Source organism: Misgurnus anguillicaudatus, chromosome 11 (assembly GCF_027580225.2).
Source record: "Misgurnus anguillicaudatus chromosome 11, ASM2758022v2, whole genome shotgun sequence".
Taxonomy (NCBI): Eukaryota; Metazoa; Chordata; class Actinopteri; order Cypriniformes; family Cobitidae; genus Misgurnus; species Misgurnus anguillicaudatus.
In genome coordinates, this window is record NC_073347.2 from 14,454,648 (window position 1) to 14,469,816 (window position 15,169).

The window sequence follows — 15,169 nt, forward strand, 5'->3', positions numbered from 1 at the left end:
AAGGTGTTTTTATAGTGGGAGTGTATTGCTGGAGCCAATAGCACAGCGGTGTGGAGAAATACAGGGAGCAATCTACTGTACAAGTTTATTACGTTATACTCAACATGACCACTAGTGGGCAGCTAACGTCTACTTTTTATTACCTTCTTGCATAGTAAATATTTAAAGGAATAGTTCACCCAAAAATAAACATTCTCTCGAGTTGTGTCTGTGTCTAAAATGACATATGATACACTATGCACTAAAATTATCATCTATATACCATCTACTGTATGAATTGAAATTGTGTGGGGAAAGTATCATCTCAACTAGGAAACGTAAAGTTTTTAAAGAGCACCTATTTCATTGCTAAAAAACAACGTTATTTTGTGTATTTGGTATAATACAAGGTGTACGTGTGGTTTATGGTTCAAAAAACACATTATTTTCTACATAACATACATTTTTGTAGCTCAAGATTTCACTCTCTTCCTGAAACGCACGGATTTGAAAACCTCCGTGTCCCTGATTGGTCAGCTAATCTGTACATTGCGATTAGCCTGAATATCTCTGAATTCAACAGGAAATGTGACACTCCTTACCATGTTTGAAAGATTCGGTTGGTAACAGGAGTTAACTTACAGGCTGTGAGTCCTAAGCGGGAGGAAGTAAACTGTTGCCTACAATCTGTGTGTTTGTTGAAGTTCAAGAAAAGAGATTGATGTTGGAGACGATAACTTGCATCATCATTTACGTTGGGGTTTGTACCTTTTGCATATCGTTAACATGTACTAATACACACTTACACACCAAAGGAAATGTAAAAACGTGAATCGGACAATAGGTGCTTTTTAAGTAACCAGAAGTAAAAGCGGTTTTAGGGATGATGTCAAAGGCACAACACATTGAAATCAGTGTTATCTGTTTTGCCCAACATGACCTCAGTTCAGCGTCTTTATGGGTGAACTTTGCTCACTCCTGTCCTGATAGGCCCTCCTCACTTCTGCTACATAAGCAAAACTGCATCCAGCATTCCACACTTCACTTCCCAGTTGAATAGGCTTAACGCCCAGCTGCACTACGTCCTGAACTTCAGCCAGCTCCTTGTTTCCTGTCTGCCATTATTGGACAAACTGATTAATCCAGGTGTGTCTGATTATTGTTGTTGTGACTACTGAGGTCAGGCACATCTGGATTAATCAGTTTGTTTGTGACTACTGAGGTCAGGCATACCTGGATTAATCAGTTTGTCCAATAATGGCAGACAGGAAACAAGGAGCTGGCTGAAGTTCAGGAAGTAGTGCAGTTGGGCATAAAGCCTATTAGTGCATCATCATGAAACTCAAGGGTGTAACTTTGGTTTAAGAAGTAGGGGGACACAAAATTGGGGGAAATTTTTTCGACTTACTTATTCATTTAGCTGACGCATTTATCCAAAGTGACTTACAATTGCTAGGTCGCATGGCTCTGGAGCAACTAGGGATTAAGTGTCTTGCTCAGGGACACAATGGTTTCGGGACTATGACACAAACTAATGATAAATTCTGCCAAGAAGAATATGCTACTTACCTATGTATAAGGTTTATTTGTAAGATTTACTGTTTTCTACATAAAATCACCCTACATAATGTAAAGAACATTCTGTGAAAATATAAACTTGATATCTTTAATATTGACTGAGTAATGTCATGTCAGTGATTGAAATCATAGTGAAATGCTTGAAATCAAACAGTGATGCTCACAACAAGATTTGATACTTTCGTCTAGTTTTCACAGGCAGAGTCTCAGTGACATACTGTATACTTACACACATCAATAAAATTGTAACATTTTAAAATGGCAAACACAAACAATACATCTTTTCTAGAAATTTACCTTCTGCATTAAATAAGACTGGCTCAAGAAATGCTTGACCAAAGCTTGTATTATTATTATTATCATTATTCATAAGTTGAATAACATGTTTCACAAATTGTATTCTTTGAAACGGTGAACTTGAGAAAACAGTTAAACTCTTAAATGATTCTTCAGACTGTTTTTTATCAACGAGATTCTACAATGAAGATTACAACTATAGCAGATTACAGAATACATTTCCATTGATTTCTTAAAGCTGTTCCAAGGTGAGAAACATTAAAGGAATATTCCATTTTCTTAAAAGAAAAATCCAGATAATTTACTCACCACCATGTCATCCAAAATGTTGATGTCTTTCTTTGTTCAGTCGAGAAGAAATTATGTTCTTTGAGGAAAACATTGCAGGATTTTTCTCATTTTAATGGACTCCAACAGAGCCCAACACCCAATACTTAACTCAACACTCAACAGTTCTTCCGCGGAGCCTCAAAGGACCGTAAACGATCCCAAACGAGGCATAAGGGTCTTGTCTAGCGAGACGATTGTCATTTTTGACGGGAAGAATGGAAAGGATCCACTTTTAAACCACGACTTCTCGTCTAGATCTGGTCGTGATGCGCCAGCATGAGCCCACGCAATACGTCATGACGTCAAGAGGTCACAGAGGACGAACACGAAACTCCGCCCCAGTGTTTACAAGTGCGTTGAAAGAGGACCGTTCCTACGTTGTTGTATGTCAACTGATACTAATTAATGTCTTTGTGTCAGTTTATTGTTTACAATGGTCCGCAAATTTGCATTTTATATATGTAACACGTGACCCCCTACGTCACTACGCATTTACGTTAGGTCGCGCTGGACTGGACCTAGACGAAAAGTTGTGCTTTAAAAGAGCATTTTTTTTTTCTTGTCAAAAATGACAATCGTTTCGCTAGATAAGACCCTTATTGCTCGTTAGCTATTGTTTATAGTCCTTTGAAACTCCGTTGAAAAAAACTGTTAAGTGTTGAGTTAAGTATTAAATGTTGGGCTCTATTAAAGTCCATTAAAATGAGAAAAATCCTGCAATGTTTTCCTCAAAAAACATAATTTCTTCTCGACTGAACAAAGAAAGACATACACATTTTGGATGACATGGTGGTGAGTAAATTATCTGTATTTTTCTTTTAAGAAAATGGAATATTCCTTTAATATACATTTCTGGACTAGCTTAGCTTTCGGTGCGTTTCTGTCTCATCACAATCAACTCCTCGGATGCATAGAAATACCTCCTTGGCATATTGTGTTACAAAACGTTTGGGTGTGTAACTGATAGAATTTTTAGTTTATGTTAATTATCTTATACGGGCTATGTTAATTATAACGGTTGACTTCGCGTCAGAATCATAACACAAAAAGGGAAACGTAAATCTGTTTTGTATTCCTCAAGCGTCACATTATGTAAACTGCATTTATAGTAAGCAAATATGCAGATGTTCTAGCAAATAGCAGTAAATACACACACCTTCTCTTCTAAAGTTCATTCCTCACTCCGCAAGTCCACGGGCGCGCTAAAAACTAAAGACGGGGAGCGGCGAGGGAGAGAGGGCCAGATAAGGGGGTTGCACATGCGGCACAGTCAATGGCTGGCGACTTCAAAAGTTTATGGGCCATTAGAATCGTCCTACATATCCCCCCCTTACGGCGCAGACTCTCCTTTTGCTCCGTCCTGTTCTTCCTTGGCGAAGACAACGTGCGGTTAAAAAAATCAAAACAAACGACTTTTAAAGTGGGGGGGACAGGATTTTGAAAAGTGGGGGAAATACAGTGCCCAGTAAATACAGTTTTACATTCTACGGCACCTTTAAATACAGAGCTACATCGACAGATGACAATAAATAGTCTGATAATCTAAAGTGTAACTGCTTTATATCCTACATACAGTCTAAAACAGAAAAAAGGAAAGCGGAAACGTATGGGTATCAATATATCTCTTTATTTGGCAATCAGCTTGAAATGACCTAGATTTCAGTGTATAGCATACCCCTATTAAACCCACACAATCCTTCCAATAAACATCTCTCTTATTTACCTTAGTTTTTACATATTGCAGTTTACAAATTTAGCTTATCTGTTAGACAAAATCAATTTGACAATGTTTTATATATATATATATATATTTATATATATATGCTATATAAAAATCTACACATTATACATTCATGATTAGAAAATAAAAACTCCAAAACAATAATTAAACAGCACAGAACATAACTTGTCAATATATCTCACCCAGGTGTGAGCGATCACAAATAAAAATTGAATACTTCAATATTACAGTAAATACTGAGAGATGTCCAATGACAAATAGGATTACTGAAACAAGGTTGTTTTTACACTAAAGGTCAGGATTCGAGGAGAATAATTACGATACTGTTACAGGGAAGATAAAGAGAAAAATTTATATGCTTATAATGCAAATGAGAAAATGAACTTTTCCAATAGTGCTTTTTATCCATCTCTCTCTCTCTTTCGACGAAGCTTAAATCTTACCGTGACAAATATCAGTTCAATCTAACTATCAGCTTTCTTTAATCTTATATTGCCTATGATTAAGTGCACAGGTGCTCACTTACACAATTTATCAAACCGCGTCTTTTTTATTTGTGCGTTTACAATCTTCTTTCAACATTAACTCTTTCCTCTTTCTCTCTCTCTCTCTCTTTCTCTAAGCTCCAATTCTGTTTGCGTAGCCACGGCCTCCCCCTCGAGAGGCTCTTATTCAGAAACATTCGAAAACGGCTATAATGAAGGGATATAACGGTACTTTAACTTACTCTGACCTAGTTGCTTTTAATAATAACATAACAAATGACATAATAGTAATACAAATCAAATAGTTCTGATGTCTTATAAAAGGCATGCCTTCTTTGTTTTCGAATATATTGTAACGGTCACAATACTGCACGTGTGCATGTAAGTGCATTTCTTACGTGTGTTCGGGTTTATTTTCATGCCTGTGTGTGTGTGACTGGGCAAGGTACACAGTTGTGGTGTCCTGTGATGTGCAAAGCTTAAATGTCATTCAGCAGTGAGTAAGGTCTGTTTATTTTTCTCCATTTCCCTGAAACACCAGCGCTTATGATACATTCTCGACACATCAGTGGGTATCCAAACCTCAAAATATATTGATAGCCTCTAATAATTCACTGTATTGCTATGAGAGACAGTTTCCTAATAAGGTGAGAGTATTCTTTTGGTCCATGTTCACTTCTTTATTACTGATATGTACCAAACTGCACTGGAAAATGTATAATAAACAGCTTTATAACTTGATGTATGAGAGGTGGTGAGTGATTGATTGTTTGTGTGTGCATGTGTTTAGATTCAGCATTAAGAGGTATTGCTACAGATAAATCTCAGACTCTGAAGATAAACTTCAGTCTTATGTTGAAAAACCAGTTGTGTTTGTGCCAAAAACACAACACTGTATGCTCAGAGATGGAGCAAACACTCGTGTAATTTTGTTATGAAAATTTTTTCGAAAGGATGTGTGATGGTGTCTCATACATCGAGTGTTTTATCCATATTGTGATGCATGGTTACATCAGAATAGACCAGAGAGAGAGAAAGGGGGACTTTGGTGTAGAATTCAGATCATGACAGAAGCAGCGACTGACCAAGTTTATTAGTCAAACAGTCAGACGGCGGTCTGTCTTTCTACTCTGTGAACAGGCTTTTGTTTCCCCTCTTTATCTCTCTCTCTCTCTTTCTCTCTCTCTCTTTCAAATATCCTTCTTTTCTAAGTTCTCACTTTCACTTACTCTTTCAGTGCTTTACCAGAACGCCTGCTGTTAAACACCAGAATCAGTTGGTTTTCCTCCCAGAGTTTTGCATTTCAGAAATACAATTCCCAGAGTCCTTTGCTCAGAGGCTAGTGTGCATGCGTTCACATGCGCTGTGCATCCATAATGTCCAGGTACTTAGCCTCAATGATCCTGGGCAGTAGACAGTTCCTGAGATAGAGGCACAATTGTTAACAGTAAATCAATTGGAGAATTTCAAAAACAAAATAAAAGTGTTGCGTATAATATAAATAGTAAGGCACTGCATTAGCAACGCAAAAGGACATGGGTTTGAGTCATAGCGAACACCACACATACTGATAAAATGTGTGCCAAATGCATACAGTGAGGAAAATAAGTATTTGAACATCCTGCTATTTTGCAAGTTCCCTCACTTAGAAATCATGGAGGGGTCTGAAATTGTCATCGTAGGTGAGAGACTGTGAGAGACATAATAAAAAAAATCCAGAAATCACAATGTATGATTTTTTTAACTATTTATTTGAATGATACAGCTGCAAATAAATACTTGAACACCTGTCTATCAGCTAGAATTCTGACTCTCAAAGACTTGTTATTCTGCCTTTAAAATGTGCACCTTCACTTCTTTTATTATTCTAAATTAGATGCACCTGTTTGAGGTCATTAGCTGCATAAAGACACCTGTCCACCCCATACAATCAGTAAGAATACAACCATTAGAGACAAAGGTCCTGTCCCAAATGGCACACTCCGGACTTGTGGTCCTCCTCAGAGTCCACACTTTGATGACATCACGTAGTCCAGACTTTAGGGACCCTTAATGCGAGTCCACGTGGGTGCAACAGAGTCGTATTTTGGGACAGACTCAAGCGTCACACCGGAAATAGGTAGAGAAGTTACCCGTCAGTGTGAGCTCCTCCCTTCCGTCGTCTGATTGGTCTGATTGCTCTTTCGCAAGGACTTCTGGGTTGGTAAAGTGCGCAAAGCCTGCTGCAGTGCGGGCTTCGCTGAAGACCGCATCAAGGGGGCAAAGGAGGCGCTGATGAGCACACTTCAAAGCGTAAAAATGACAGATGGGACACCCTACTGACTCGTGGACTAAGCGAGCACACGCAATTTAAGGCCAAGAGACCAAAAGTCCACATGAAGTGCGCCATTTGGGACAGGGCCAAAATTGTAAACCTCCACAAGGCTAGAAAGGGCTACGGGGAAATTGCCAAGCAACTTGGTGAAAAAAGGTCCACTGTTGGATCAATCATTAGAAAATGAATGAATGAATTTGAATCTCAATTAATGAATTTGAATGAATTACGGTGAAATGCCGCCATATCCAAAAGCCAGGGGGCGCACTCATGCAGAAACGCCACTTGTGCCACAGAAGAAGTAGCGTTACAAACCCTATTCCAGGAAATGTCTACAGGAATATTTATATCGCTGTTCTTCAAATTGTTTCAGGTATTTTCATGAAAATAAATAATATTTTGAATTAACGAGTGTTGCTTTTTTAAATGCACGTTATAAACGACTCAGACTCATAATGATTTTAGATTGATAACGGACTTCTTACTGACCAAAACGCCATAGTACACAGCATTTTTCATGATTTTCACAAAAGTTTAATGCCTTCCAGAAAATGCTCCTTTTTAAATATATAAACATACAATATATGAAATAAAAGAACAGACCCTCTGCTTTCAAACAAAAAAATCAGTTTCATCCTACCTTCATGTGTTCTGTTTCTATCACCTCTGAAATATGTGTAGGTTTCATCAAAAACACCAAATTTTGAGCAAAAAGCTGAGATAATTTTTGTGAAGGACTTTTGATAGAGATTAGATGCAGAGCGATCTTTAAAACATACATGGACTTACAGCTGTTTGCCCTAGGGCAATACTTTTTATAAGTTGCGGAAGAGCGCCACCTGGTGGATAATAGCGGTATTGCAGATTGACGAGATATCTCGTCAATGGCGGGGAACGAGTTAATGGGACACGCGAGATCTCGTTACAGCCCTACTGTTAATACACTAAGACGTCATGGTTTGAAATCATGCATGCAGGGATGGGCAGTATTTCAAATACATGTATTTGAAATACGTATTTGAAATACAAAATAGTATTTTGTATTTTGTATTTTAAAGCCTTTGAAAAAAATGAAATGTAATTTGTATTTAAATACATTTAAGATGAGTATTTTTGTATTTTTAAAATACTCAAAATACTTTGAGCCAGTCAACCAGTCAGGGTGCTGTTTTCATGCATCAACTAGTTCAGACCAGACACCAGAGTTCAGGTAAGCAAATATATCTGTGCAGCTTTTAGTGGGCAATAATTGAAATGTTGGAGTACGAAAAAAGCAAGGGCGATTGAATTATTGGGTGTGATGTGATTTGTGTTATTATAACTGTCGCGAAAGGAAATTCAAATTCACACTTGCACGTTGCACGACTGAGACAGAATGTGGAACGCTGACAAATTGGCCTACACTTTTGACTTAAAGGAAAACCACCATCAATAGTTTACTATGTTCTTACCTCAACTTAGACAAATGAATACATAACTATCTATTTTCAATGCATGGAGGAAGAGCACTTAGTTTGCAACATTTTGACCTCAGCGCGCAGTAACATCTTCACAGTAGTGATGATGTTACTGCGTCAGAGGTCGAAGTGCTGCAAACTAAGTGGTCTTCCGCCATACAATATAGTTCTCATTTTTTATTCACTTAAAAATCATGTTTTATTTTGTGCCACCATACTTACTCATGTAACTACTCATGTAACAGTCTTTGAATGGGGAAAACATGGAAGTGTTTGGTGGCTTCTAAATTCTTCCCACGAATTTCCGTGGCATAGTCACAGAATTTTTTGCTGGTTTTTCCGTGGCATTCTCACGGGTCTTCGCATATTTTCGTGTCCCTGCCGCGGACTTTCTTTTCCGTGGCGTTCTCACGGATTGGTTACTCAACTGTTTGGTCCCACTTTCTTACCATATGGTTAGATTTACATAAAATGACATCCCTACCCAAACCCAACTCTAACCCCAATGCCAGGCGACAATTGATTAAAGTCTAGAAAATATAAAAGAATACATCAGAAAAAATAGTATAAACCAATACTTAAAGTGACATCCTAACGCAAACACTAAATCTAAACCGAAGCGACAATCGTTTGAAAATAGGAAAAAACAGCTGAGCAACCAATCCATGAGAATGCCACGGAAAAGAAAGTCTGTGGCAGGGCCACGGAAATATGGGGAGATCCATGAGAATGCCACCGAAAAATGAGCAAAAAAAATCTGTGACTATCCCACGGAACTTTGTGAGATCATGTTGAAGGAATAAATGGGACTAGGCTAAATGCTAACACATTCATGACACGCTGTGCAAAGATGAAGTGCACATATTGAAAAAAGATAGGCATGTATTCATTCATCTAAGTTGAGGTAAGAACATAGAAATATTTTGAAAAACTGTGGGGTTTCCTTTAAAGGCCCTTTCACACGTGACGCGGCAAGTGGTGGAATCAGCACACAGTTGTTGATTTCTTTTTAGCTTTGTGCAGTTGAAGCCTTGTTTATACTTTTGCAATTCACATGGCTCTACTCTAAGGCTTGAACCTGCTGAACCTGCAGCCTCCTCAGTAAACCTACAAGACTTTTATCCTTGACGTGCTCTCCGTTGTATTATTCTGTGAAATGACAAAGGGCGACTCGTGAGTAATTGTTCTCAAAACCATCAAAAAGCAGCGATGAGAGAAAGTAGATTGCCGAATAATTTTTCAAACACTCGTCTCGTGAGAAGTAAATACGTGGATTTCTTCACATATAAACTGTTTAGGTTGTGGGTCGACGACACATGAAAAAGTTTTTACTTGAATGGGTGTTCATAAGGCTGACATGACACGTGTCATGAATATGAAGGAGATTTTATGGACGTTTATGACAACTGTCATTAAGTGTCATAAGTGTGAATTTTGTCATTTTTATTGCAAAGATGACATTGTTTTAGATGTCTTTGTATGACAACTTGACATTAACCCATACATCATAACTTGTCATGACAACTTGACATTAACCAAGACAACATAACTGACCACTTTTTACCAGTGATACAAATTGAATGTATCATTAAAATGTCATTAAGTGTTAATACTCTGTTAAATAATTTTATAACAGTGTCATGAATATTCTTCAGTTCATAATGTTTATTTGACCGAATATTAATAATATTTGACATAGTATTAACACTTAATGACATTTAAATCACAGTTTAATGTAATGTTAAACCACAAAGCTAGGTAGTTTGTTAAGTTTGATAATTATTGTTTATGATTTATAACAAGTTGTGTTGTATTGGTTTATGTGTCAAGTTGTCATAACAAAGATATCTCAAACAATGTCATCTTTGCATTAAAAATTACATAGTTGAGCAAATTACACTTAATGCCAGTTGTCATAAATGTGCATAAAATCTTCTTCATGTTCATGAGACGTGTCATGTTATGATTATAAAGGTGTCATGTCGGCCTTATGTCGGCAGTTGCACACATCAAAATGCTTTTTGGCATTCAGAAATAGACCCAGATAGATTTCAGCCTAATAGCGATACTTACACTGAATCACTTATTTCACATGTATTTTCTGTATTTTCAAAATACAAAATACTGTATTTGTATTTAAATACATTTTTCCTCACAGTATTTTGTATTTGTATTTAAATACATTTTTTGACACAGTATTTTGTATTTGTATTTGAAATACATTTACATGTATTTATGCCCATCTCTGCATGCATGGCACGGAAAGGTTCCCCTGCTTAAACCAGCACATGTCCAGGCCCGTCTTAAGTTTGCCAATGACCATTTGGATGATCCAGAGGAGTCATGGGAGAAAGTCATGTGGTCAGATGAGACCAAAATAGAACTTTTTGGTCATAATTCCAATAAATGTGTTTGGAAGAAGAAGAATGATGAGGACCATCCCAAGAACACCATCCCTACTGTGAAGCATGGGGGTGGTAGCAGCACTGTATAGACCTTTCTCACAGTAACCGGAAATACGTAATCGTTGTGAAAGCGGAGTTCCTGTCAAGTGTCAACACACTAGAAAAACATAAACCCGGGCAAGTTTAAAATGGATCAAAGAGTCTACACAACTTCGTTAACGGATTTGCCAAATATTACATTTGCTGATGTGACACGACTAATGGAGGAAAACTTTTTCCATGAAGAATTTGTCCATAAATTTCTAGGTAAGTAGAGAGCGAGTCTAACTGTTACTGAACTGTTAACTAAAACGACACATTATTAGCGTGTCCACTTACACATAATGTATGTATAGTAGATGATACAGACTACCTTACTAAAACATTATAGTCTGCTTTGAATGAAGCATTATGGTACCAATTACCTTCAATGGTTGTCCAAGTGAACGTCTTGTGTGTAGCAACAATAACGTTAGCCGGATGCTATCATTATCAGTTAACATTTTTGTCTGGTAATGTCTGTGATCGTATGTTTGTATGTCGGGGTGAACTCGTTCCAAGAAAAATGGGTAGAGACAGCATTTGGCTGCAAGCGCCGACCAGTGAGCCCTAAAATGTAGTCGTCTTTAGTGAACTGTCTGCTGCATACATAAGTGCTCCCCTTTCTTATGGTGAAGTTAGGTCCTTAATCTCGCCGGATAGCCTGAATCCATTTCTGTCTAACTTCACCATCAACAGGGAATTAATGGAACAGATACGGCTTTTTACATTGCCTTGACTGCGGAGGAAGTAGATTTCCGCGACGATTGCGTATTTCCGGTCATAAATACGGAAGTTGTGAGAAAGGTCTATTAAGGAGAGGCCAGAAACCTGACTGATCTAGAGAAGATCTGTGATCTGAGATCCCTCCTGCAGTGTGTGCAAACCTGGTGAAAAACTCCAGGAAACGTTTGACCTCTGTAATTGCAAACAAAAGCTACTGTATCAAATATTAACATTGACTTTCTCAGGTGTTCAAATACTTATTTGCAGCTGTATCATACAAATAAATAGTTAAAAAATCATACATTGTGATTTCTGGATTTTTTTTATGAATGATTATGTCTCTCACTGCGGACATGCATCTACAATGACAATTTCAGACCCCTCCATGATTTCTAAGTGTGAGAACTTGCAAAATAGCAGTACATGTAAATGAAACAATATAAAGTGCATGATCAGAGTGCGATTTGTGAAAAAATCAGGTGGGGGATGTTCTTCAAATATTTTTATTTCTGAAAATAAATTATGAACCACTGGCTTATATTGATTCTTGTAACTGTTGAAATAAAATATGCATTGAAAGGTAAGCAGCCCTACTCGCACCTGCCCTAAGCGAGATTCAAACCGCACTGATCTGGCATAAGAGTCGGACGCTCTAACAAGAGGCTAAAGGCCATGATCTGTAATGTCTGTTGGTAGAGCACTTCTTGAGGCCAACCTTGTGAGGTTTACTTTTACTGCACAGCGCTCACTGACTAGCTGGTCTACGTTACAAAACTTAATAAAACATTTACGAAACCTGAACTGTACATGCCAGAATGCATTCCCTCTATGCTTTGCACCAAATATGCAAAAACACTTGTTTATAAACACAATATTTAAAGGAAAAAAATGCAATGCACAGCATACTCTCGATATAACAATAAATATGCTATATTAGCCTACTTAGACAAGACGTCAAACTTAGTGGTGGCCGGTGACTTCTTTTTTCGAGGGCGCACGATGCGAAATTCGTCACAACATGTATGTAGCCCGTCATGTGCGTTGTTCGTAATTTCAAAATATGTTTTCTGCACGTGGAGTCATCCTATGTGCATCACGTGTCTTGTCAAAATAAGTGCCTGCTGCAGACGTGTCTAAAGGGTTAATGATAAAAGAGACACTGGCATTTGCCAGATACTCGCATAATCTCATGCGTAATCAGAGTTTACTGTTAAGTGAGTGTCTTGCGTGTATTTTGTAAACGTGAGCGTCTCTTTTATCATAAATGGTTTTGTAAGTGCAGCAGACACTTATTTTGACAAAACACGTAATGCATATGGTTCACATGACGCAACAAACACATACTTTGAAAACACGAACAACACACATGACACTCCGAACACATTTTAAATTTGCGCCCCTCGGAAGAGCAGTCACCAGACGACACTGAACAGACTTAGAAAGTAGTCCTGGGAGTTCCCCTCGATTCTAACGACGGCAGTTTCTGCTGTCTAATTCTTAATGGTAATATTTCTTCGATTTGTTTTGTAATGGTCCTGTTAAATACAATGATATGCTGCTTGGAATACTCCATTCCTGATTTTACTGTTGTTTGCCCTATTGTGTGGCAGTGTTTTCACTTATATAAAATTAACTTGATTTTAGGCCATTTATATGGCCGTTTTATAACCATTAATTTTGTCCCCAATGGAAATAATAAATAATTCATCAGAGGCAGCGATATAAAGACCAGAGGGGGGATAATACACCCTGTGTATGAAAAATAACTCCATTCATTGTTTTAGATTTGTCTTCATAGCCAAATAATTTTTTATTTTGATTATTTTTTTTATTTCAAACTGTAAAACTAGACCGAAATACTGATTAAGAAAACATCTAATTTCTTAAAGGGATAGTTCACTGAAAAATTTGAATTCCTGTCATTATTTACCCTCATGTTGCTGTATAAATTTCCTTGTTCTGCTAAACAAAAATAAGGATATTTAGAGAAATGTTGTAACACCCTTACCAGTGATGCACGGGTTGATCCGAAATGAGCGGGTGCCTGTGGTCACCCGCGGTTACGAGTCATCCAAAAATATTTTTAATGATATCCGGCTCGCAGACGGTTGATCGTTTAAAATAAAGATGCCAATTAACTATTTTAAACAATTACTACTTTTAAAAAATGTGGGCAAGGGAGCGGATCCTGTACAATTTTTTTTTTTGCGGCCCGAGTTGCGGGCGGTTAGTTGAAAACGTCGGTCGGGTGCGGGTTGTTTATACATTGACCCGCGCATCACTGACCCTTACAGATAAGTCACATGAATTTCACATGTGCAAATTCACATGTAAAATGTGTGTTTTTGGAACAGTTTTGTGGGAATCCCATGTGAAACACATGTGAAATCAGTGGATCATATTTGGTGACATGTTGTCCATATGTGATCACATGTAAAAAAAATTGTCACCACATTATGCATTATGTTTCACATGTGTTTCAAAAATGTTCCAAAAACTTAAAAACAGTAAAATTTATGCTGTTTATCTGTAAGGGGCACAATTGACTTTTTTATTTCCTACTATGAAAGTCAATGGTCCTAAATCTGTTTGGTTACAAACGTACTTCAAAATATCTACATTTGCAGAAAAAAATACATAAATACAGGTTTGAAACAACATGAGGGTAAGTAAATGATGACAGAATTTTTTGGTAAACTATCCCTTTCACTCCTTCCTGACATAATAAATGTCATTTATGTCATGCATTTAATTTCTCACCTGATGGGTATCAGGATAAACATTAGCAGAGGAAAGATCATCTTCATATACGGTAGAGGGTACATCCCAAACGTACACAGGAAAATCAGCTGCACCATTTGAAGGAAAGTGAAATAATGGATTTTTCTCTGCGGCACCTTGCGGATGTAGTGAGTGGGTGGATAGGACGTCTGGAAAAATGAGAGGGGAACAAAAAGAAATGACTTCTGCTTTAATTATTCCATCGTAATGTTATTCCAATAAACCTCAAAGTAACTAACTGGCTCTTATAATCAAAATGCAGCACTGCATCCTGAGACATTTCTGGCCATGACAGGCAGAGGGCGCTCTGTTGCTTTATTTGAATCTCGCTTCTTATTTGTCAAATCCCCATGACTTTGATTTGCCTTTGTTTTCATCAAACGCACAGGCGTACACTCACTTGTTCTTTGAGTAGCAGAGCCATGCGGTCGCACATTTGATTGCCATCGATGGAGGTGAGAGCGATGTAGAGGAAAAGCCCGTACAGCACAGGCTTAGGAATCCACTGCAGGGGCACCGGCAGCAGAAATACACTCACACCTATCAGAATGTTAGCCACGAGCGAGGTCACCCGCGTCTCCTTCACACTCACTATACTACAAACACACACACGCACAAAGACACACAAGCACAAAGACATCATTTAAAACCAATCACTGTGCTGATACCGAGTGTAATGACATTTGTGCTTCACAGAGCGATTGTAATTGTGAATGCGATGTGTTCTCACGTCTCATAAAGGTGTCCTCCTTCGACTCTCTCCTCCACGATGGCCAGCTGTCTGACGTGCAGCGTGGAGTGAGGGAACGCCGCGTGCATCCACGGCAATCCCAGCACAGACATCAAAATATTAATCAAGCCAGACAGTGTCAGGTCCCAGTGATACGCTGTGCCCTTCAGTAACCTACGGCACAGACACAGTCACGACAAGACAGTGTTGACCAAGAACATTACACGCACTTTGACCTAGTGTCCTATCCAGGCGGCGAGTAATTATT

At 38.1% G+C, this 15,169-nt stretch overlaps 1 protein-coding gene across 14 annotated transcripts in view; it reads right to left on the reverse strand.

The window, feature by feature from the left end:
- Nucleotides 1-3,791: 3,791 nt before the first annotated feature.
- slc4a11 (solute carrier family 4 member 11) overlaps nucleotides 3,792-15,169 on the reverse strand; it is an 81,045-nt gene continuing 69,667 nt past the window's right edge. For 13 of the 14 annotated variants that reach the window (XM_055169993.2, XM_073873096.1, XM_073873097.1 and 10 more), the window contains 4 exons: nucleotides 14,902-15,075; nucleotides 14,572-14,767; nucleotides 14,151-14,320; nucleotides 3,792-5,831 (listed from right to left, as the gene is read on the reverse strand). In XM_055169993.2, coding sequence (XP_055025968.1) covers nucleotides 5,765-5,831; nucleotides 14,151-14,320; nucleotides 14,572-14,767; nucleotides 14,902-15,075 — 607 coding nt within the window. In that variant the 3' untranslated portion in view covers nucleotides 3,792-5,764. Of the gene's footprint in view, nucleotides 5,832-14,150; nucleotides 14,321-14,571; nucleotides 14,768-14,901; nucleotides 15,076-15,169 lie in introns of those variants that run through there. The other variant, XM_073873101.1, reaches the window with a different exon arrangement.